Source organism: Hippoglossus hippoglossus, chromosome 6 (assembly GCF_009819705.1).
Source record: "Hippoglossus hippoglossus isolate fHipHip1 chromosome 6, fHipHip1.pri, whole genome shotgun sequence".
In the NCBI taxonomy this organism is placed as follows: domain Eukaryota; kingdom Metazoa; phylum Chordata; class Actinopteri; order Pleuronectiformes; family Pleuronectidae; genus Hippoglossus; species Hippoglossus hippoglossus.
Genome location: NC_047156.1, coordinates 27480538 through 27504945, shown reverse-complemented (window position 1 = coordinate 27504945; position 24408 = coordinate 27480538). Strand labels below are relative to the sequence as shown.

Below are 24408 nucleotides of genomic sequence, written 5' to 3'. Positions count from 1 at the left end.
AGTATTTTCATGCTTCTCTGTGTTCATATGTGTGTAACTCACAGTGCATAGTCAGGGAGGATTTTCTTTGTGAAGAACTCCTCTACTCCTTCATCCACTCGGCCCATCCCCTCACTGGCCTCATTCTCTACTTTTGACACTGGCTCCTGTAACAAATAAAAAACACAACAGTATTTACACCTTAGCATAGGAGTGTGTGGCTTGTCAGGGAGAAAAAATACAGACAAAAATCCAATTTGTCGGTTTGAACTAAATTATGAACCAAAACATCCTCACACAGTTTATTCACTATTATATTATAATCAGCCCAACAATTGGGATGGTAGTTGCCATTTTTTGCCTAAAAGTGGGTCAACCAGGCCACAGGTTTTATCAATCAATCAATCAATCAAATTTTATTTGTATAGCCCATATTCACAAATCATAATTTTTCTCATAGGGCTTTAACAAGGTGTGACATCCTCTGCCCTTAACCCTCAACAAGAGTCAGGAAAAACTACTAAAAAACCCTTTTAACAGGGTAAAAAGAAGGTAGAAACCTCAGAGAGAGCCACATGTGAGGGATCCCTCTCCCAGGACGGACAGAAGTGCAATAGATGCCACGTGTAATGGAGAACATCAGAGAGATAAGGGTATTTGCAGCATTGATTAGAATAAACACTTTGTAGCATAACTGAAGGTCAATGAATTGATGGATTATTGTCAGTAATGGTCGAGTATCTGAGGAGAAATATTGTATATCAAGCAGTCCTGTTGTAATCATAGTCCATGGTCAGCAGCCACCACGATCATGATCCACCATCAAGATCAGATGCCACTATAGTCCACAGTCATTGTCCACTGCCGCCATCAGGATCCACCATCAGCTGCCACCTCGATCGTGGTCCACCACCATTATCAGATGCCAACACGATACAGGATCCACCATTATTATCACGATCAGCCAGCATGATACATACATCAAATCAGCACCGGCGTCGGGGTTTATCACCAAAAGCTCTCTTGACATCTTCATCTGTGTCTTCTACGTGTATAGCACAGCTTTTCATCTGGAGATGTTTCTATTCCTTTTGATTTTTTTCACGTCTGTCACGTGTTAGAAACGTCATTAACCCCCACTCACTTGCCGTGAATCCTGCAGAGGATCTCCTATGGAGTTCTCTCATCCACTCCTCCGGACATTCTGCAGACCTCAAACTAGGGGAACAGACAGAGAAGTTCGCAAAAACCCCAGAGGCTCTCACTCATTTGCATTCACACATACACCTTCTGGAGAGAAACTCCAGAGCTCAGTGCATGTCTGAAAGTAGCTATAGAGGCACGACTGTGTGTGTGTGTGTGTGTGTGTGTGTGTGTGTGTGTGTGTGTGTGTGTGTGTGTGTGTGTGTGTGTGTGTGTGTGTGTGTGTGTGTGTGTGTGTGTGTAACCCTCCATTTAATGACACAGGAGTTATGTATTTCAATGCGTTGCAGTTAATAATAACAGAACTGATACATTTCAGTTGGTTTGTATTTGTTGTCAGGTGTGGATTAACAGCCTTCTGGACCTGCTGAAGCTGCTGCGGACTAAAACAATAAGCAGCTCCAGTTCAGCACAGTAGTCATGTGTAAGCATTATTCTAACTGGGTCAAACTCACTGTGCAGAAGCACAACTTTATCAGCTCTGCTAACCCTTCACATGTACTAAACATCTTGTAGCAGCACAGTGCAAAGAGTTGCTTCATTCTTCCACTTCACACCACTGAGAAACAATTGTTAGATTTTAAAATCTAATAAAAGCCAAAATGTATTATTATTATTTCAATGTAGATTGAATGTTAAGAAAAAAAGAACAAAACAACTGAAACAGTTGTTAACATTAGTTTACTGTTTTTAGGCTCTTGGCAGAAATTAGTCGATTGATACTTTACTGATTCTGATGGAAATTTTGAAAAAATGTATTATTCTGACCGTGAATGTAGGTTCTTTGACAAGGAGGGTGAGGCAAGGGGTATTCAGTTGGTTATAATATGCAACTTCATTGCGAGATGTCAACATGTCAAGCAGTCAACGACCTAAAGCCTTTTCTGAATGTTCATAAAGAATGCATTAGTGTTCGCTGTTGATTGTTTTAACTGCTCATCTCACGTTAAGCATCAACTTAGTCAACAGGTCGTAGGTGAACAAGATTTCCGAGAGAGTCATGAGGTCTATTCGAGATTGACTTGATATATATTGCAGAAAACGCATCTGAATTCCTAGAATAAAAACATAGAAGTGTCAGTTATTTGAAATTTCACAGATAGAAAATCGGCTGATATGTTAAGTTTTAACAATAATAAACAATAATAAAATGTCCTAACAATAGATAATATAATATTAAAATCAGAGGCCAAAATAAAAGCTCCAAAGTCATTAGAGATTTGTCTCCTCCATCTCTTTCTAACATCCAATGAAAAAAATTGTCCCTATCTTTCAATCTCTGCCACCTCCTTTACAGCCACCTGTCTCTATGTGCTACATGCCAACATGGCACTTTGTCACATAGTGGTTGGCATAGAGACTCTTCACCCCCCTCTCTCTCTCTAACACACACACATAGGCAGCAAAATGTTTACAGACCCGCAACAAACTAGTGAATCATCACAACAAAATCAGTGTCTGACAAACTTGACAAATGTTTAGACAGTTTATCACTGCACTTGGATGCTCTGTCTTTCCAGCAGACATGTTGAATGAGCAAACACTAACTCTTCCAATCGCTGTGCAGAGCGACAAGCAGGAGCAGCACACTGTGCAAACAGGAGCAGGTGGAAGTAAAGCTTTGACAGGGAGCATGTGGCCTGGAGGAGCTGAATGAGGTCATTACAACAGACTTTTTGTTGTAAATATAAGTGCAACCTATTAACAACCACATTTACTTTTCATGATCACTGGTGAAATGCAGATTGACTTCCTGCTGCCCCCTCCTCTTTTGAGTTGTTTATTAGTAGCGAGGAATCCCTTCCTTTTCATCGCTGAGACCACTAGAAGACAAACAGTGGGGTTGAAGACTCTTTGGACCCTTTTATTGACCTCATGACCTTTTCATAATGAACTCTTCAGACATGCTCAGGACTCTCCTGCTAAACTTATCATCCTGTAACAGAAGTGTCCACAGTAACAAAAACCAGACCCAGCACTACCATCTTCCACCTGGACAGGCCGATGCAATTATACAATTAACCTCAACTCATTGAGCTAAACTGGGTACAACACATGGCTGAAAGAATCATGTCAAATCAAAGAAAAACATTTTAGTCACTAAGGCTTGGCTATAGACACATTTGGGTCTGTAACCATCTACCTGAACTCAGCAGCTCCTTGTTCCTTGAAGGATTCTCACCTGACACCGGGTGAGAATCACTGCACACAAGGCGGTCACAGTCTCATCTGAAGGGTAAAGAACCTTCTGAAAACACATCTCTTCTGAGTGCACCTCCACTCTTAACAAAATTCTACCGTGTCTGACTCGTAGTAACAGTTCACTACTTGAGTGATTTTCCTCACTTTTTCTTATTGAACATATTTAGCACTTAGTTAGGATGAGGCACCATTACACATATGCAAATATCACTGGTCAAAGTTAACCAAAGTTGAACTCCATGCTAAGCCAGTGAAGTGAATGTTCATTCACCTCCTCGCTCCCACAGATTGGAAGTGAAAGGGAGGTGAGTTTCTTTCCACTGACACACACAGAAATTGGGAAAAGGGCTTTTGCTTATTCTGCACCTGCAACATCATTGCAGAAGGACCTAAAGCTCAGCGAATTAATCTCACTCTACGCCTTTAAAACCAGAATAAAAGAACTGGAGGCATATTCTATAAGATGTTGCTTTTTAACTTACCTGGTTGTGTGTTACACATGTTTTTACCTGTGCTTTATTTATTTTGTATCTGTGCTGCTGCCTATCTTGGCCAGGTCTCCCTTGAAAAAAGAGATTCTTATTCTCAAAGGGACTTTCCTGGTTAAATAAAGGTTAAATAAAATAAATTAAATACACTCATGTGTGTGTGACTGGGCCCTAAAAGCATCTGACAAATGATGAACTGCAAATGCAACTGTAAAAGTTTAATATAATTAATGTCCTTGAGAAAATCCCTTAGGCTATTTTCAGACATGGAGGATGTCAGCAGAATTGGATCTGGAGTTTGCCTTTCACACATGATAATTATTTATTTCTATTTTTATTTAATCTATTATGAATTATACATTTTTATGCCCTAGAGAAGTTTTTCATTTATGTGCTCTTATGTGCTCTGTTCTGTTATTCTCCTTTCCTAACTCCTTACAGCTTCTCCTTCACATCTTTCCTAGACCTTGTGATGTTTTACATCAGGTTAAAGGAATAGTGGTTAGGAAAAGACATTACTTGGACTTTCCGACTGCAGCCCTGGCCTGATAGATGCCCCATCTGAGTTTTTTCCACCTCTGTGAATCACCTGACTGTCCCTGTGATCAGGTGACTGCTGATCATGTGACTGTGCAGTGGGAAGGTTTCCTCATATAATTGCCAGATCATACAGCGCTGCCTTGTGGTCTAGCCATCTGTTACCATGCATGCCTGCCTTTTCCATTTAGACATCATGGATTTTGTTAAGTATAATGGTAACCAAATAAATTCCAATAAGTGGTTTGGTGATATCATTTTAAATGTCATAAAATAAGATCCAGTGGATCTTACTTCAAATAGTATCCCTTAAATAGACATTTAACTTACCTACAATAGTCCCAATCCAACTAAATAACAGGATTATGGAAAAGGGACATAGAATTCCGATACAGTCAGTGAGGCTTCATGTTATCTGTAGATGCACAGTTGTATTTCAGCAGAATTTAATCTGCACAAACATTGTGTGACAAGAAAGTAGCTGCTGATTCTGAAGACACACAGAATGAACATCTAGATGTTTGAAACACCAAGTAATCACAACTTAAGCCTCTTTATCAAAGATTTTCTTTCTTTTTCAGTTTATTACATTTTAAAATATCTTGTATCATATATCCTGATGTTTCTAATTAAACATATAAAATGTGATCAACTATAGCCATTTTTTTATCATACAATATTATACATGTTACATCAATTTATCACTGGAGTGGTAGACGCCCTTTACAGAAAATACATCCCACTCTGAATGTTTCCAACAAGTGTTTTAGAAGATTCGTTGACAATTGAGTATTTAGAAACAAACGGTAAAGTGTGCATCTATAAACTGTATTATTAGCATATTTATTTGATATGAACTTTTTAACTTACAAAAAGAAAATCATTTAACCCAAATGGATTTTGTAATGAAAAATGTTGCTGTCACATATGAAGATAATTGATGTTAGGGGTAACATGTGTTATTCATAGCTGACTAAAGAACTAATGCCACATTCATGACTTTAAGTTAGCATTGGAAAATCTTCCCATGCTTACGAGTTGTGAATATTTTAATCATTTATGTCCCATTCAGATTTTTTAGCACCAAGAATTTCAAAGCAAATTGTTTTCCACATATAATTAGGATGTGGAATGGCGACAGCAAGGGTCACTCACATTTACTGTTAATACGCTATAATACACGGCTCTTCCTCCTATTAAATTAAATCATTTAAAAACTCAAACTTGCATGCTATCATTCGAATGAGATCCTCTCCTAACTAAGGCTAGCATGCTAGCCTGAAAATGTCCGACCCTCTTAAATCCATCTAGCATACTAACAAGCTAATGGTAGCTTCTCCTTTACTTACTTTACTTTACATTAAGACCAATGACCGAAAAGAATGTAGAATGTCATGAGATTACATGAATCAAATCTTACCACTAAGAACCCATACACTGTGATTGTGATCATGTGTGACAAACAGTAGCAACAGAACAGCAAATGTACATCTTTCAAAAAGACATCCCAGATGAGACACAGTTTAAACACGCAAGGTCACCATAGATGAAGAGAAATCCTCGTGTTCCATTTACACAGTGACAGAACCGTGGAAGGAAGAGACCCCCATTAATGTGAGAACATGAATAATTGAGTTAGTGAAACCATTCCCAGGAGGACCAGCGAGAGAGAGAGAGGGGGGAGAGAGAGAGAGAGAGAGAGAGAGAGAGAGAGAGAGAGAGAGAGAGAGAGAGAGAGAGAGAGAAATCAGCACTGGGAACAACCCAGGGAACACCACTCCCAAAACACACACGCACACACACACGCACACACACACACACACACGCACACACACACACACACACACACACACACACACACACACACACACACACACACACACACACACACACACACACACACACACACACACACACACACACACACACACACACACAGAGAGAGCACGACTACATGGAGCAAGATAATGCAAAGAGAAAAATGGCTACCATTATTACTACAGCATCACAGAAATTATAATAGATAGATAGATAGATAGATAGATAGATAGATACATTTTTATCATGTTAATTCTCTCAATTTATATAATTTTCTCCTTGGAGATCCCTCTGTAGTCATGCAATTAGCTTCCACTTCATCTACCCTTCCCTCCATCTCTCCTCTCCTCCTCTCCATCCTGCTGCCCACCTTTCACCATGGATACATTTTATGTCCATATATAAATGCAAAGGCTGTGTAATTTCTGCATGATTGCATATGCGTGTGGATGCAGATGCACGTTGGCTCAAGCTGTGTATGCGTGTTTGTATATGTGTGATCACTGTGTTCCTACCTGAGGCCTGGAGGAGGGGGGTTGTGTATGTGTGCGTCGTGGCCGTGGTCGGGAGGCGGTGTAGTGCCTTAGAGTCTGTCCCTGGGTGGGTAGAGGCTCCATGGGAGAAGCGGGGGATCCAGAGCTGGGGCCGCAGCGGGAGAAGGGAGCTTCTCGTCTGGATGAGCCTCCACGGCCGGCAGCCTCCTCCTCTGGCGCTGGAGTGGAGATGGAGTACAGGAGGGGGAGACTGGGAGGAGGAATGAGCGATGCTCCTCTCGCTCCTGATATTGCTGCTGCAGCATCCACCACCTCCCCCTCCCTCCGCCTCCTCCATCCCGGGGGGGAGGGGGTCGGGGAAGGGGAGGGCGAAGGGGAGGGGCTTGTGTCTGTGACTGACAGGGGGGGGAGGTCATATCTTTCTTCTCCTCCTCTTTCCTCTCCAGCATCTCCTCCCCTCTCTCCCTTTGCTACTCTGTTCCTGGTCTTCTGCTCCCAGTCTGCATCGAGGAGACCTGACAGAGAGGTAGCATGAATAATATGAGAGAGAGAGAGAGAGAGAGAGAGAGAGAGAGAGAGAGAGAGAGAGAGAGAGAGATCATGTAAGAGAGGGAGAGAAGGATGGATGGATGCTTTACTGCATTTTTTGGGTGGAATGTGACATGCGGAGCTGTAAAGGGAAGACTTCGAGAGAATGGATGGTGGATAGAGACAAGAAAGTGTTAAAAATGAAAGGAGGGACCATCATGATTAAAAGAGGAGGACAGACTAAGCAAAAAAAGAGGGGGGAGAATACAAGTGAGAAATAATCATTTAAGGATATAGACACAGAGGAAGGGAGCAGAGGAAGGAGAGCAGCAGATGGATGCTGCAGGAACACGGACATACAAGACAACATTTATGGTCGAATTAATTCGGGTTCAGTGTCTCCACCTTGTCTTGCCATGTCAGAGGCCTTTGAAAAGCAAATTGACGGATATATATATATATTTTTTTTTTTGTAACAAAAAATGATGATGAGTAACTTATTATTTTCATGCATTATTTTGTAAGGAGCTTATGACTTTTAATGTTATTCTCCTGTAGAACAATATAGGAGCGAGGGTAGAGCAGAGCACTCCCCTCATGTTTCCTCCTATTCTCTCCCTCCTCCATCTTCTCCCCATCTCATCTCTCCCATAGTGGAAGTCGCTGGTGTGAAAGTAAACAGGCCATGCTCCAATTAGCCAAACAGTGTGTGCCACAGAATGGTTCAGCACGGCACACACAAAGACCACAATGACACAAGATTAAGTAGTATGATATAGTGGTTAAACTGTATAGCTGGCCTGGATTCCTGCAGCAGCAGAACATAATTAAAGAGGTTGTTCACAATGTAATCCTGATTACTATTCCAAAAGTAATGGTTTCTCTCTAAATAATGCCATGACTTAGATAATCTTTCATAGCTACATAGCAATTTCTGCTGACTATCTCCGCCTGGCCCCCTAGTATAATGTACGTAGAAATACAGGATAAGTCGATGTGTGAATACAGCAGGGGATTCACCACGAACAAGTGTGGGGGGGGGGGGGACCAATAAAAGAAACTCTTTTTTTTTTTATCCGCAAAGGGGCTAAAATGTTTGGGATGTCCACAGATCGTGGCTGTAAAAATTGTGTCACAATTAAAGGAGGTGGAGAAGTGAAAACATGTGAAGGACTAGTCAGATTTAAAAGACTTTATAAATAACATGTTGAATGGACATGTGATGGACTCACAATGTCTATAACTGACTGATTTCTTCTTGGATTGCATGAATGGAAGTTTGAATTTATTTTCAGCATCTAATCTTTGCTTTCTAGTTTGATATGTGTCTTTGATCGTGGTGGCAGATAGCTGACTTCTTATATTTATCACAAAGCTTTGTGCTTGATTTTTCTACTCCTTTTTTACCATTGATTTAATTAACTTTTTAAAAGTGTTCTCAATAAATAATGACTTTTCTTTTACAGCCACAATCTGCGGACATAAAACAAAATGAGTAGCAGAATATCAACACAACATCCAACACTTTGGAGTGGCGGTGTGGTGGAGGAAATAATACAGAAAGAGACAATAGTCAGCAGCTAGCGAGCTGTCAGGCACTGCATGTTCATGTGTTTTGGGGGCGTAGCTTTCACGAGAGTGCTGATGGGAGGGGGAGGGATGTATCTGTTGCAGATTTGAAGTGTAGCCTATGTAGCCTGCTCTCTCTAGCTTTCCAGCATTACCAATGCTCTCGCTTTAACCAATTATTAATCATATATATGGTATAAATGACGACATGATGAAATGCCATTATATAAAAAATAGAAATATCATATTCCGACCAAAATACAAATATAAATATCATGCACACAAAAATATTTTCTCCACTTATTGTTTTTTCTCCATGTATCTTCCTCATGTTATTATATTTCAACATTTCAGTCCTGTTTTATTTAGATTTTCAATAATATCTATTTATTGTCTCTTTCTATGTCCTGAAAAACATCTTTTCGTACGAATTCCGTACATAGTGGTTTTTTACTTATTACAATTATCGCTTATCAAAAATTTAAATCATCTAATTGAGTTATATATGGCACGTGCACAGGGTATGCATCACCCTTTTAAGGCTTTTTATTATACAGATATGATGCCGCATTGGAAGTAGTTTTAGCAACCCCAACTAGCTTTGGCTGCACACATCCAACTGTATAGCCTAATGTAGTGCAACATACAGAGTCCATTGTCAATTTAATCAAAGTGAGCTAATATACTTAAAGCTGCACCAATTCATATGTTTGTATTAAAACTTGATCACATGGCTATGTGTAATGTGAATGGTCGAGATAAACCCACAGATATTGTCAGCAGTTCTGTAGTTCGCCTCAGATCTATAGCCTTTTACAGTGTCTTCAGGGAAAAGCTATGACAAACCTGCTGTCCACTACATGCTCAGCACCACTCAGCTGTCAGACCATGTTAGAGAGCAGCTGGTTAACATAATGGTGAGTTTAGCAGCTGGAGAGCCTGATCTTTTGTTCTTAGGAGCTGGTGAGGTTCAACCAGAGGGGAGAGGAGAGGGGACACAAACATGACAACAAATTGATGAATGTATTTTGCAAGTAGAGCAATCGTCCACATATGCAGAGGAATCGACTTGAACCAAACTGAGAGTCAGATAGTGGGAGAGGCAGATAGAAATATTTCAGGATCCCTGCATAACAGTGACTGGATCTTACTCTTTATTGAAGAAGCAGGCCTCAGGCTCTTGGAGTTGAAGCTATTTCTCCAAAACGCTGGACTGTACTGTTGATGGACAGTGTAAGAGTAAGAACAAAAATGGAAAGTCTAACACATAAATGAATGTGTGAACAGAATGAATAAGGGGGGAAAGGTGTGGTGTTCCCTTACATCATCAGTTGGTAAGTCACTGTCTCCCAGAAGGAGCTCTGGGATGTTGAGTCGAAGAGCACTGCATGAATGTTCTTTTATTAGACAATCCTAAATAAAGAAACACGGCCAATATTCAGTGCGACATATTGATTTACACACAATGTATGAATAACACTGATATCTGATAATGTTATCTAACTGTTAGGATTATGGAATTTTGGCATTGTTTGGTTCACTTCCTGGTGGTAAATTGGATTGTGTATGTGTATCTTCCCTTTCCTCGCTCTGCTCCACCCCCTGACAGTAGCTGTGTCTCATCTTAGGGGTGGCTTCTTTCAGAGGCTGCATTTGAAGACCAATATGCTTCACAGTGGCGCGACTAGGATGTCCCTTTTCAAATGTGGCCCTTTTATGCATTCTTCCAACCCAGAGAAACGAAAGCTCCAACGTGTGGATCGTTCCCAGCACAACCTATCTAAGGATTTGTTGTGCTTCAGTGACAAACCATTTTCTTAAAAGGGGAACGGCTTCATCTCAACTGAACAGCTTACAGTACTAATGTTAACAACCCAAGGGGCATTACAACTTTCTCGTTATGTCCAAGTCAAGCTCTGTTGCTAGGCAACAGCCATAAGGCCAGACAAGCTGGTAACGCCGATCACGGAAAGCCTTTGTAGACCAGACCATCTCTGTGGATCCTGACATAATAATAATAATAATGATGTGTAGTTATAGTAATAATTATATGTTGTGTTTTATTGGCACATTGGTACAATGCAGTATTTAAGATTGCTGGATTTCTTGGGAGGGTTTTGATGCAGCTTCCCTCCTGTATCTTTGTGCCAAGTTAAGATAAACATTTCATGTGATTAAACATACTGTCTCTCTGAAGGCACTGTGAATACTTTCCTGTATGAAACCACACCACAGTCCTTCTTTAACCTTAACCAATCAACAAGAGATTATTATACTGCAAGATCAAATATCACACACACGCAAAGATTTACCATGGTATCTTGTGCGACTGTCAGATCCTTTAGTACTTGTTCTATGATGCTTTCAGCCAAAGAAACACTCAATGTTTCTCTTAGTTCACTGGATGGATGGAGAGAACAACAGAGGGGAAACAAATTTGATAGCAGTAAGTCAAAGAGTAAAGCAAAGAGTAAAGCCCAAAGTTACAATGAGTCCATCAATTATTTACAGTCATAAAAAGACAGTAAAGTTAATATCATGTTCTGTTTTGTCTCAGTACGGCATGTATTTCACAATATCAGCAAGATGTGAATGGCAGCAAAATGTACTTGTTTGAAGCAAAACAAAGCTAATATTAAAATGTTTTCACTTTAAATTTAAAGTTGGTTACTAACTGTTGGTAAGTACATTTATATTTTTCATACTAGGTTATTGAATAAAGAACAAAGAGACATGTTGATTCAAAACTTCTGTAGTTAATGTTTCTTATGTAAAAGAATAAATGGTTGTTGTTAATGATATTTCTTTCTCATTCTTTGTAGATGAGGCAGACTAAATATTAGCAACACATTTACTGAACCTTTGAGTTGGGACATAGAAATTAAACAACTCATATTGAAGCTTTTTTCAATTTGAAATAGGCAAGGAAGCTCCATGTATATGGATGAATGAATCTAAATTCATTTAACTGTAGACATCATCTATACTCCTGATTATGTGTATTAAATACTTAAGTGTATATTGATATCCTGAGCTTATAATTATTTCAAACGTAACTGGTTCTACCTTAAACCTTTGTATCTACAATGATCATACAGTACAGTGAAGATATAGTATCTACAGTATCTACATTGATTATAGAGTATCTACAGTGATCATAGGGTAGCTACGCTATCTACAGTGATTACAGAGTATCTACAGTGAACATAGAGTATCTACACTGTAGAAACTGGATTATACACTATCTACAGTGATTAAAGAGTACCTACGGTGATCATAGGGTATCTACAGTTAACATAGGGTAGCCACAGGAGCTACAGTGATCATAGGGTAGCTACGCTATCTACTCTGTAGATACTGTCGATTCCACACTATCTACAGTGATTATAGAGTATCTACTGCATTTCCTTCAATACAAGTCCGATTATATACTGAACTAAACACCCGGACTCTACGGTATGAAGACATGCATCTTCCAGTCTCTCGATAACAATCAAAGCGCTGTTAGAACAAATTGTGACATATACAGAGAACACTGTGGTTCACAGCAGAATAAACAGAGAAAATGATCTTTCACCTGAGTTTTAATGTATATCTGTTGAATTTATGTCACAAACATAACGTGTTTTTGTTGACCGAATCCATTCTTTTGTTTCTAAAAGTTTTTTTATTGTGAAATATTTGCAGGAGCGGAAGATGCACGGCTTCATACTGTATAGTAGTGATATTTATTTGAGTACACAAGGACTACATAAACTTTTATACAAGGAAAAAATCATATTTATGGACATATTCAAGGCAAAGCCTATATGTAAAAACATTGTGCTGCAGTAGCAGCTCCTCTGCAGAACATATTGTTGAACTGAGAAGCTAAATATTGTGCATTGAACAGATAAAGTTGCATCACTGCCTTTCTTTCCATATATTAATGCTTTGAGCCATTGAGCCTTTAACAGAAATTGCTAAAAATAACTAGAAAATTCCTCCTGCCGAGAAATTTTGAATGTGTGCCTAGTGCTTGCTGCCGGCTCGAGAGAGACATTTATAAAAGCTGCACGTTTATAACATGATCTAGGTTGGTGAGAGAGAGAGAGAGAGAGAGAGAGAGACAGACAGATCCAAACCCTTGGGAGCCAATCCAAACAGCCAGCAAAACAACAAACAAAAATAGTAACAAATGCAAAGGCTAAAGATAAATCCGACTGGCTACTGGCTTGTATGGCCTTAAACAGATATTGCAAAAAATTATAAACATGACCCTCCTAAGTGGGTTTTTTGGAAGTTATCGGGGTGGTAGATCTCAGCTTACGTTTGGAATTGAAAACTGACCTTGGGCTTCAAAAGGTTGGTGACCACTGATCTACAGTGATCATAGATTATCTACAGTATCTATTGTGAACGTAGAGTATCTACAGTGATGACAGGGTATTTACTGTGATCATAGAGTATCTACAGTATCGACAGTACCTACAGTGATCATACAGTGTAAATAAGCAGAGTGAGGGGATGCTTTCTTACCTCAGTCTGTCGATGATGATCTTCGCTGTGTTCTCCACCAGAGTGCTTCTCAGAAACATGTGTGTCAGTGTGCTTCTTTTGGACACACACTCTGACAAACACTCACTCACACTTGACCGCTGGACTACACGTGGACACACTGCCCCTGCGCACCTCATCAGGCGTTGAGCCATTTCCTGCAGCACAGAGTGACTCTTCAGTGACTGAGCATTGTTAAGTCCGAGCCTGAGACTGTGACCGAGAAGACACTGTTCTCTCCTAAGGCCCCAGTCACTTGATGTGTCCTTTCAAGATTGACCTCAGATCTAACCAGCATCCATCAACACTGTCTGTTATTATTAACATTATTTTAAAACGAATTTGAATAGACTGTGTTTATACAGCACTTTTTCAATCAGCCACTCAAAGAGCTTTACATTACAAGCCACATTCACCCATTCACCCAAATTCATACAGTGGTTCTATGCACCTTTCTTTTTATCACACACTGTCAGCACAGGGGCCAGTATTTTGGTCAAGGACACCTCAGCATGCAGGATCAAACCACCGACCTTTTGGTTCGTGGACACCCTGCTGTAGCCTTTGAGCCAAAGCCTACCCATTTTAGAACTTTTCATTAAGAACCATTCTTTGGATATTAAAGTACAATTTGGAACTAGGAGATCACCACTGATGTAAATCGTCTATTTTCATGCAAAGAATCAGAGAAATCACAGGTAAACTGATCTGAGGTAGTATTAGTTTTCAAGTTGATTTATCTGAATATCTGAATACTGTCCTTTTACTGTCCACACACCACAATGTAGATAAGAGAAGATTAGACTTCTGAGTCACTGCTAGCAGCAGCAGGTGGTGCCTCAAGTGGCTTGGGGGCATTTTCTTTTGCTTTGGGTTTTGTCTTCAGCCTACACACGCAAGTTTCCCCCGCAGCATCTATTGCACCTCTGTTCGTCCCCTGTAAGTAACGTTTCTTTGGTAGTTTTTGTATACTCTTGCTGAGGGTTAAGGACAGAAGATATCACACCTTGTTGAGCCCTATGAGACAAATTGTGATCTGTGAATATGGGCTATACAAATAAAATTTGATGGATTGATTGAATACAGACAACTAGATTTTAATATATAAAGACACAGGAACTGAACATCATAGTAGCATGAACATTATACAAAGTAAAGCTAGGGGCTCTTTGAAGTAAAGATGCATCTAAGATATAAATGATACATTGTCAGTTGATTTGAAAAACTTCTTTTAATTTCCATTTGAAACGTCTAACTCTAATATTCAAATGGACTGTGTTTCTTTCTGCTGTCTAACATTCATCATTCAAAACAATCAACTGACATTTATCACTATGACAAGGAATGACAAACTCATCGGTTTTTAGCTCTCAACCTGCATTGAGTGTGGTATAAATACTTCTACTAATTGATATAAAGACACTATTCATGTTGTACTTTCCTAAAGTACTAACAGTTATCCATACTTGACCTTGAATTTAAATATGTACCTGAATGCTTCGTGTGAACTCCTTGGTCAGTGCAGCAGCTGTGTTAGTGAGGATGCTGTTCACAAAGTCTCCATGAGAGGCACATGTCCTTCCTGCCTCATACAGAGAGGGAAGCATCTGCACAGACAAACAGTGGCATCATTTACACTTTGCACATTTACACTGTCTGATCTCAAGCGACCAAGTAAAAGAACTCCACCATACATTTATGAAACTTTTTGTTAAACCTTGTAAGCTGTTAATTCAACACCTCAGTAATGTTTATACTGAGGCTGAGTTGCCTCATTGTCAGACTAGAATCACCGCACTGCGTTGTATACCTCCACCCACCAGTGCAGTTTCTGTGTCCATATTTCTACATACTTTTTTTCATATAAAGGTCACTGTAACCTTTACCTTCGACAACTGAAACACAGTAACACGAGAAAAACATAAACATACTATGGCCACCATTACCTTGACCTTTGACCTTTAGCTACCAAAATCAAGTGAGTTAATCTTTGAGCACAGTGAATGTTTGTGCCAAATGTGAAAGGATTCCTTGATGGAGTAAAATGTATTTTGTGAGGTCACCATGACCTTGATCTTTGACCTTTGACCACCAAAATCAGTTCATCCACAAGTAAAGTTAATATTTGTACCAAATTTGAGGAAACTGTCAAGGCATTCTTGAGGTATCGCGTTCACGGGAATGGGACAGATTGACAACCAGAAGACATAAAGCCTCTGGACACTGGCTATCACCGCGGAGGCATAAAAACTCTTTCTCCTATATAATGGTACAATCAAGGGACACATCTTTCAATTTTATGCAGCTTAGTTCAACAACTCTGCAAACCACAACTTTACCTATAAAGCTATTCATGATATGCCACCTTCACACTTTAAACAGCTTACGGTACCATATCACCTCACTAGAGCACTGCACTCCCAGGATTCAGGCTTACTTGTCGTCCCTAAAGTCTCTAAAAGTAGAGTAGGAGCCAGAGCTTTCAGCTATCAAGCTCCTCTCCTGTGGAATCATCTCCCTCTTTCAGTTCGGGAGGCAGACACCATCTGTACGTTTAAGAGTAGGCTTAAAACCTTCCTTTACGATAAAGGTTATAGTTAGAGCTGGTCCAGGCTTGTCTTTAACCAGCTCTTAGTTATGTTGCTATAGGCCTAGGCCCTAGACTGTCAGGGGACATATGATGCATAGAGCTTCTCTTTCCTCTTCTCGCTCTTCATCACATTAATGTCTCATCACTATATTGACTTCTTCCCAAGTCATTGTGCTTTATCATTGCAGATCTAGGATTGCGGCTGTGGCCACACCATGGATCATGATCGTGGATCATGATGGCGGATCGTGACAGTGCTTGTAAATTGTCGATAATATGTGGTGGTGGCATCTGATTGTGGATTATGATTACACCTAGATTGTTAAAATATACAACACAATATCTTGGCATTACCTCTATCATTACGATTGTCACTGCTGCTCCCCTCATCTCTGTCCGAGATTTATTTTGCCTTAACACTTTAAACATTGATACACCTTTCTATTTATGTTATGTATTCTTTTGTCATGATGATGTTGTCAATGTTATTTTGTTAATGTTCTCTGTTACACGCAGCATCTATTGCACTTCTGTCCGTCCTGTGTGAGGGATCCCTCACATGTGGCTCTCTCTGAGGTTTCTAGGTTTTTTTCCCGTCCAGTTAATAGTTATTTTGGGGTGTAGTTTATCTTCACTCTTAGAGAATGTCACACCTTGTCAAGCCTGATGAGGCAAATTGTGATATGTGAATATGGGCTATACAAATGACATTTGAGTGATTGATTGAATAACAGAAATATAGTCAAATGAATACCTCTGGCACTGTCATTCAAACATAATCTTTGTTCAGGTAGAATTTAGAGATTAGCTGTTCTACTGGATGGCATTAGATTTGGGGCTATACAAATCAAATTTGATTGATTGATTTTAAACCAGTACCAAATAAAGGTGCTAGAGAGTATATCCAATTTTTACAAATTGACTTTTATTTAACACGCAAGTCAGCCCCACAAGAATCCAACATTTCTGCTCAGATTTTTACAGACCAAAAGAATTTGTAGTAATTCATAGAGGATTTCTGAGCCCATTAGAGCAGCCCGTACCTTGCACGACTCTCTGGCATTGTGCAGCACCTCGTGGGCTGTTAGGATGTCAGCCTGGGCCTCCTGAATGCTGCAGGGGTTTAACTGTTGAAGACTGTCCTCCAGCTGCCGACACATACCATGAACCAGCTAAAAGACAACAGACAAATACAAAGCTGATGATACAGACCTGGGCAGAAGGTAATACAAGAAGTCAATTTCAATCAAAACACATTTATTGTCAAATTAATTATACTAAATGAAAATGAAGCGTTTACTCTCTACCAGTTTTGGTTCTGTATCTATATAACTTTACAGTACAGTTTATTGCCAACAAATTCATACAGTGCATTCATACAGTATGGGCAGGACTATTACTATGAGGGGCAATTGTGTTTAGTATCTTGACCGAGGACACTTAAGCATGCAGATGGGGGAGACTGAGCTCGAACCACTGACCCTCTGGTAAGAGTACGACCACTCTACCACCTCAGCCACAGACACCTGTCTGTATGGAGCTTTCGTTAATTCTCAGTGCAATGAATTTCCACGCTGTTATTTTCTAAATGATTTCACACAAACACATTTTCAATGAAATATATATCCAGGAAGTACTATTCTGAGTTTTTTTTCTACTCTGACTAAGCTCAAGATATTGGTATCTAACACCCTATTCATTGACAATACCATGTTAGAATTAATTGTCACTATTTGTATTCCTGTTGTAAATTGACACGTGCATATCTTCATCTTTGTTATACAGTATTCTTCTTACCTTTTCAGATTGTTGAGATACAAACACTCGCTGAAGTTCCACTCTGTCAAACTTTCTCTGGTTGTTTCTGTCCAAACACTGCTGAATCTGCTCTCTCTCACACACACACACACACACACACACACACACACACACACACACACACACACACACACACACACACACACACACACACACACACACACACACACACACACACACACACACACACACACACACACACATTGTACTCTTAATATCTGTTTATCCATCAATATCCATTTACATTCCCCCTTTTAGAATGTATTCATGCTCCTTAACACTGACCTTGTGCAGGGCCTCTTTTGTTCTGTCAGGGTCACTGCGGTAACTCTGTGTGATATCAGCCAGAGGCAGAGACACCTGCTGCAGAGTGAAGTTCCTGCTCAACATAAAACCCAACCGTCACTGTTACACCACCATGCATACTGTGTTGTCTGTACTTCCACTTAAACGTCACTCATGACAGCAGTGACATGACAGCTCCTGGGATAACAACATTGGTCTCTAGGTGTATCTGTCGGATGGTCCACCATTTTGATCCAGATAGAAAGAAGTACTTGATGGGTTGTCTTGAAATCCCTTGTATAGAAATTCATGGTCCACAAAGGATGAATCCTTTTGACTTTGATGATCCCAACTTTCCCTGAGGTGCCGCAAAGCCATTCTCACAGCTACTGGATACACACATTCTTGTTCCTTCAAGATGTGTATTTTATATTTATAGGTTTTTGCTTTATCTGATTTCTGTTTTGTAATCCTTTGTCAAGTAGCTTTGAGCACCTTTAATAGTGCTGTAAAATGTATTATTATTACTTTTATTAATAATAATAATAATTTAAAATATAATAATAATAATAATAATAATAATAAATAAAAGTTTTTTTTTACTAGCAGCCATGATCAGGTCAGAGTTTCATATTGTCCAGTTGATACATGCTAAACTAATAACATTCCTAAAAGCCTCAACAGGACTTCATGTTTAGTGCTTGGTGTAAAGTGCATTAAGGTAATGTATATGATTTGGCGCTATACAAATAAAATTTTATTTTATTTAATTAAGATGGTGCTGATGTTAGCATTTATCTCAAATCACCACTGCACCTAGCTGCAGCCTCCTAGAGCTTCTTGCATGGCTGAGGTCTTGCTCAACGTTACATTGTAATTTCCATTAAGATGTTTACTATGGAGCCACTGAAGACCTAAAAGGTCAATTTCTGTGTTGAATGCACAAGAAAGAAAAAAGCTTCAGAGTTTCTGTATTTTATTAACTGCATGGTAGTTACAATGTTGTAGGTTTGGTCCATTGGCCTGGATGCAATTAAAACTTATTCAGGCCTTGAAAAGGTTAAAAGGTCTGTTAACAAAAATTTTAATAATATGTGTGTGTGTGTGTGTGTGTGTGTGTGTGTGTGTGTGTGTGTGTGTGTGTGTGTGTGTGTGTGTGTGTGTGTGTGTGACCTTTCCAACGCATCTGCCACATCCTGGAAACCCCTGGCAGTCACATTGTTTCTGTCCCATGTCAGAGACCTTGAAAGAGACAGACAGAGATCTGGTAGAATTCCATTACAGTCTGGTTGAAGATAAGTGACTGTAGCCTGTGTGAACTTGCAGTGAGTGATAGCTGCTCCATGCAACATCAGATGACAATGTGAACACACCAAATACTCCTGTAGCCAATCAAATAATAATTTAAATAATATAAATGATGAAATAATGACATCTAGTGGCAAACATTAGACCCACAGTTTCCAGTAACAAATCAGTAAGAGGGGCTCAGTAATGGTTTGGCTGTGGAACCAAACCCGTTCTCGTGAAATGCCGTGAAAACATAAAGTGGAACAATTTGCATTATGATGTGTAATAGAAACAGATTCAACCATTATAGTGTGTCCGATGGAAAGTTGGTTACTGTGCCTCAAATTGATGTGCATGCAACACATTGGCTAGTGTGTGTGTGTGTGTGTGTGTGTGTGTGTGTGTGTGTGTGTGTGTGTGTGTGTGTGTGTGTGTGTGTGTGTGTGTGTGTGTGTGTGTGTGTGTGTGTGTGTGTGTGTGTGTGTGTGTGTGTACCTCAGTCTAGTGTTATTCATCAGGGTTTTAGCCAGCATTTTGGCTCCAGTGTCTCCAATGTTGTTTCCACTGATGTCCAGTTCAGCCAAAGCTGTGTGGCCTCCCAGAGCGCTCAGCAGAATGTGCATCCCAGTCTTCAGCTTGGAGTCACACACTGATAGAGACTGCAAGGGCTGCACACACACACGCATACACACACGCACCCACACAAATGCACACACAAATGCATGACAAATCTGTAGTTCTCTATTCTTTCCAACACTGGAAAAATATTAACATTTAGAACATTCTATTCAAAATAGGCTGTGATTGTTGTTTTGATCAAGTTGAACATAATAAGTAGCAATGAGTGCTAATATTACTGAGGGTTATACAGAGAGTGAATGAGATGAAAGGAAGTGTCACTCACACACTCTTCATCCTGAATGAGCTGAGCTATACGATGAAGAACATCAGTGAGAGCTCTGGTGGACACAGACAGCAGATATCAAGAAGAATGATGTGAACAAGAAAAAACGAATCATCGGAAAGAAGGACGGAAGAAAACTGTCATCACAGTTAAGGTTTTGAAACATGATGTTGACCTATAATGTTAGACTTGAAGCTTTTCTGTCTGGATGTGATGAATTCTACAATTAAATCTCAGGCACTTGTTTGAAGCAGACCTAAATGAATTTATCAAATTGTTACCACTTCGGAGCAGGCAGCTGACAGTAAGAGGGCACTCTTTGAACAGAAAAGTGGAAATTATCTTTAGTAATTTTACATGAATGTATTGTGCTCATTATGATCAATTTTAAGTCTATCTTTTTTCTCTGCCACAGGCAAAGAGCCATTATTTCATAACGTTTTCAGTTTACAGAAGCCTCACCTGGGCCTTGTTACATTCACAGGTTTGGTTATTGCCTGATGTCAGAGGAAGACAAGCTGGTAGAGTAAAATGATCATAAGCAATGGAGCATGGTGATGTACAGCATAGCATTGTATTATGTTCTCCACACCTGGACTTCATGGCAAAGTTCCCCCCTAGAGCGAGACGTTGAAGAGAGCGACAACGACCCAGAGACAGGACCAGAGTCACCATGTCATTTTCAAAACCTACAGCCCAACAGAATGAGAAAAGCGACAGAGGAATTAAGTTATTTGTCAACATTCAGCCAAAAATTAAGAGAGGACGTAAGAAAAGTGCAGCTGCAAAACAGATTTTTATTCCAGAAAGTCAACTGCTATGATTCACAGCGCACATGTTTTATGTTTAATAAATGTATTCCACCTCCTGGTCAAAATGACACATATTTCCATAATTCAGTGTGGTGTCTTCAATTACATTAAACTGTAAAAATGTGAATTTATGTTGTAAGTATGGCAAATTAAAGAGACTACATTTTATAATGTTATTTCCAGATTCAGCCTGTGTGTTAAAGGAGACCATGCTGGTTTTTGGGGTTCATAATATTAATTTGGGGCAGTACTTGAAAAGGTTTACAGGCTCCAAAGTTCAGTTTTTTATTCTATGCATTGCTGCAGCAGCAGAGTCTCTCACAGCCGGATTCCAATAAGATCCGGCTACGGCCTGCAGACTTTGTGGGGCGTGGTGTGAGGGTCGTGGCGCGAGCCTCCAGTTAAACCCCCAAACCACAGTGGGCCGATGCAGGGTCCGTGACCTTGATATTGCTCTATAGGTCAAAATTCGTTGTGTGTGTGTGTTTGTGTGTGTGTGTGTGTGTTTGTGTGTGTGTGTGTGTGTAGGTGTGTGTGTAGGTGTGTGTGTGTGTGTGTGTGTAAGAGACAGTGAGAAAGACACACAATGGCTATTTAACAGACTTTGTCAAGAGACTGTAATTAATCGTTTAGTTTTTGTTAAAACTTTTTTTTCAAAATGTTAGTTTCATTGTTTTAGTGTATTTATTAGAATGTTTTGAAATATTTGAAAGATATATGTTTTATTAAATAACATAATGAACACATGACTAAAACATGTATTATTTTTACAGACACATATACACTATAATATACTATATATATATATATAAAATGCTATAGATAATATTACATGTTATTATTGTTATCGCTGTTATAATTATGTGTGTCGTTTTTTTCTGCCTCTGATTGGCTCACCATGATTCGTTACCCTAACCACAACTGACCATCCTGTGTGTGTGTGTGTGTGTGTGTGTGTGTGTGTGTGTGTGTGTGTGTGTGTGTGTGTGTGTGTGTGTGTGTGTGTGTGTGTGTGTGTGTGTGTGTGTGTGTGTAATTTTGCATACCATTGTCAGAGATATCCAGACTTTTGATAGCAGTAGCTTCAGAGATATGCTCTTGTATCACCTGGGCCCCTTCAGAACGTAGCTACACACACACACACACACACACACACACACACACACACACACACGTAAATAATTTCTTTACTGTGACTTCTGGTACCTTGAAATGTAGTTTCAAGTAAATGAGCCTATTCATGCATTATCAAATTAATTTTTTTTTAAAGTCAGATTTACATTGCTAATTTGTTGTAATGTACAAACTGTCTTTTAACTGATGGGGAATGAGAAATGTTTTGCACAATGTACATAGGTTGTGTGTGTGTTTGTGTGTGTGTGTACCTCACAGCTACTAAGGTCCAACTCCAGACCAGAGAGATGGGTGTTGGTTGCCAGGCCCTGTAGTAATAACCTTAAAGATAATAATAAAATTATATTTAATTATTATTAAATATATATATATATATATATATATATATATATATATATGATATTTTATTTAGTTGTATCACATCTTCTTTTGCACCTTTCTGTGTTGTGTCTGTGTATGAGAACAGATAGTAATATTGTGAATTGTTAGCTTAAAGGGGACATAGCATACAAATTCCACTTTGTTAGTGCTTCTACAGGTTAATGTGGGTATCTGGCATGTCTACCAACCCAAAACTCTGGGAAAAAAACACTTGCGCGTTTTGTTATGGTTCCTCTAAGTCAGAAACGTCATGCTTGAGTGACTCGATTGAGCTTCCTGTGTATTGTGTCGTAACAAGGAACTGGAAGTCTCCCTACATGGTCTTGGCCCACCCCACCCCCCGTCCCCCCCCGTCCCCCCCCGTCCCCCCACACACTCGTTACTTCCGGGTTTACACCGGACGCAGCGAGGCTGCGAGGCAGCGCAGCGCCGTTCCCAAGCGCGCAGCCGCCTGGCTGTTCACACGGGACGAGCATTTCTCCGCTGGTCAGCCCGCGATTCACTCACATGTGGCATTTGTCTGGATCGTTGGGACTGGGAGGCTGCAGCAGCTGCTCGGGAGCGACCGCTCGCTCTCCCGTGCGTGAGCTGGAATTTGTGTCAGCGCCACACAGCCAGCAGTGTGGAAGACTTCCGCAGTGTTCAGCACTACTGTAACCCCCGAACCCCGACATTCAACGGGTACAACAACAAGCGGAGAAAGCAGAATCGCGGGCTGACCTTATATATACAGTCTATGGGGCTGACCAGCGGAGAAATGCTCGTCCCGTGTGAACAGCCAGGCGGCTGCGCGCTTGAGAACGGCGCTGCGCTGCCTCGCAGCGGTCTTCCACACAGCCAGCTGTGTGGAAGACTTCCGCAGTGTTCAGCTCTACTGTACGCCGGGGTACAGTAGTTACGCCGGGTTAACACCGGACGCGGAAGCGCTGCTGCGAGGCAGCGCAGCGCCGTTCTCAAGCGCGCAGCCGCCTGGCTGTTCACACGGGACGTGCATTTCTCCGCGCTGGTCAGCCCCATAGACTGTATATATAAGGTCAGCCCGCGATTCTGCTTTCTCCGCTTGTTGTTGTACCCGTTGAATGTCGGGGTTCGGGGGTAAATGATGGTCTTCATAGCCCCCCCCACCCCACCCCTCTCTTTCTCTCTCTGTCTGTCTGCTTGTGTGCTTGTAGTGGATGGGCAGAGGGGGACATTTAATTATGTGATTGGGAAAAATTAAAACTCCAGGACAACAGAAGGGGAATACAAAGTATGGGATGCATATTTGATAATTTATATCATATAAAATATGTAATTTATATCGTTTAAAATCATGGGGGGAGAGGGGAGAGGGGGAGGGGGGAGGGGGGAGGGGGGAGCTGGCTCATTAGCATTTAAAGGAACAGGCACTCAAAACAGGTCACTCTGTGGAGGGCTGTTTTATACAGGGTAAAAAGGGTGCTGTTTGAAATGATCCTTGTGGTATTTTGACCAAAGTATGTTACAGACATTTCATTAAGACCCCAAGGAACCATATCAACTTGTGGTAAAATGGGCATGCTATGTCCCCTTTAAGGAGAATTATGTTTGTCAGCCAGTCACTATTTGTTAGCATGACTGAAAGTGGTTGCTACCACCAGCTGTTTGTCTGTTTGTCTGCTGTTACTAAGCACAGGTGACCAAAAGCAGTTGTGCTAGCTGTAAGCTCCGTTTGTAGCTCAGCAGCAACCATGCAAACTTACTTCAGTAAGGATATTTGTCTTAGCATAATAACTCCTAGAAGAACAAGGAAAAAACACTCAGTTTTAACACATTTAAAACAAGTCTGTTTTACTGTGTGTGACACCACAAAAGCCATTAT

At 40.3% G+C, this 24408-nt stretch overlaps 1 protein-coding gene across 1 annotated transcript in view; it reads right to left on the bottom strand.

Annotated features, from left to right (window-relative positions):
* The window catches only part of carmil2 (capping protein regulator and myosin 1 linker 2), a 52653-nt gene that overhangs the window by 13857 nt on the left and 14388 nt on the right, over positions 1-24408 (bottom strand). The window contains 16 exon segments of the mRNA XM_034587316.1: positions 43-146; positions 6743-7236; positions 9970-10036; positions 10142-10231; positions 11131-11218; positions 13337-13512; positions 14845-14961; positions 16988-17116; positions 17742-17828; positions 18048-18141; positions 19221-19289; positions 19833-20005; positions 20242-20296; positions 20834-20930; positions 22100-22181; positions 22439-22508. Of these exon segments, the coding sequence (XP_034443207.1) occupies positions 43-146; positions 6743-7236; positions 9970-10036; positions 10142-10231; positions 11131-11218; positions 13337-13512; positions 14845-14961; positions 16988-17116; positions 17742-17828; positions 18048-18141; positions 19221-19289; positions 19833-20005; positions 20242-20296; positions 20834-20930; positions 22100-22181; positions 22439-22508 (1992 nt within the window).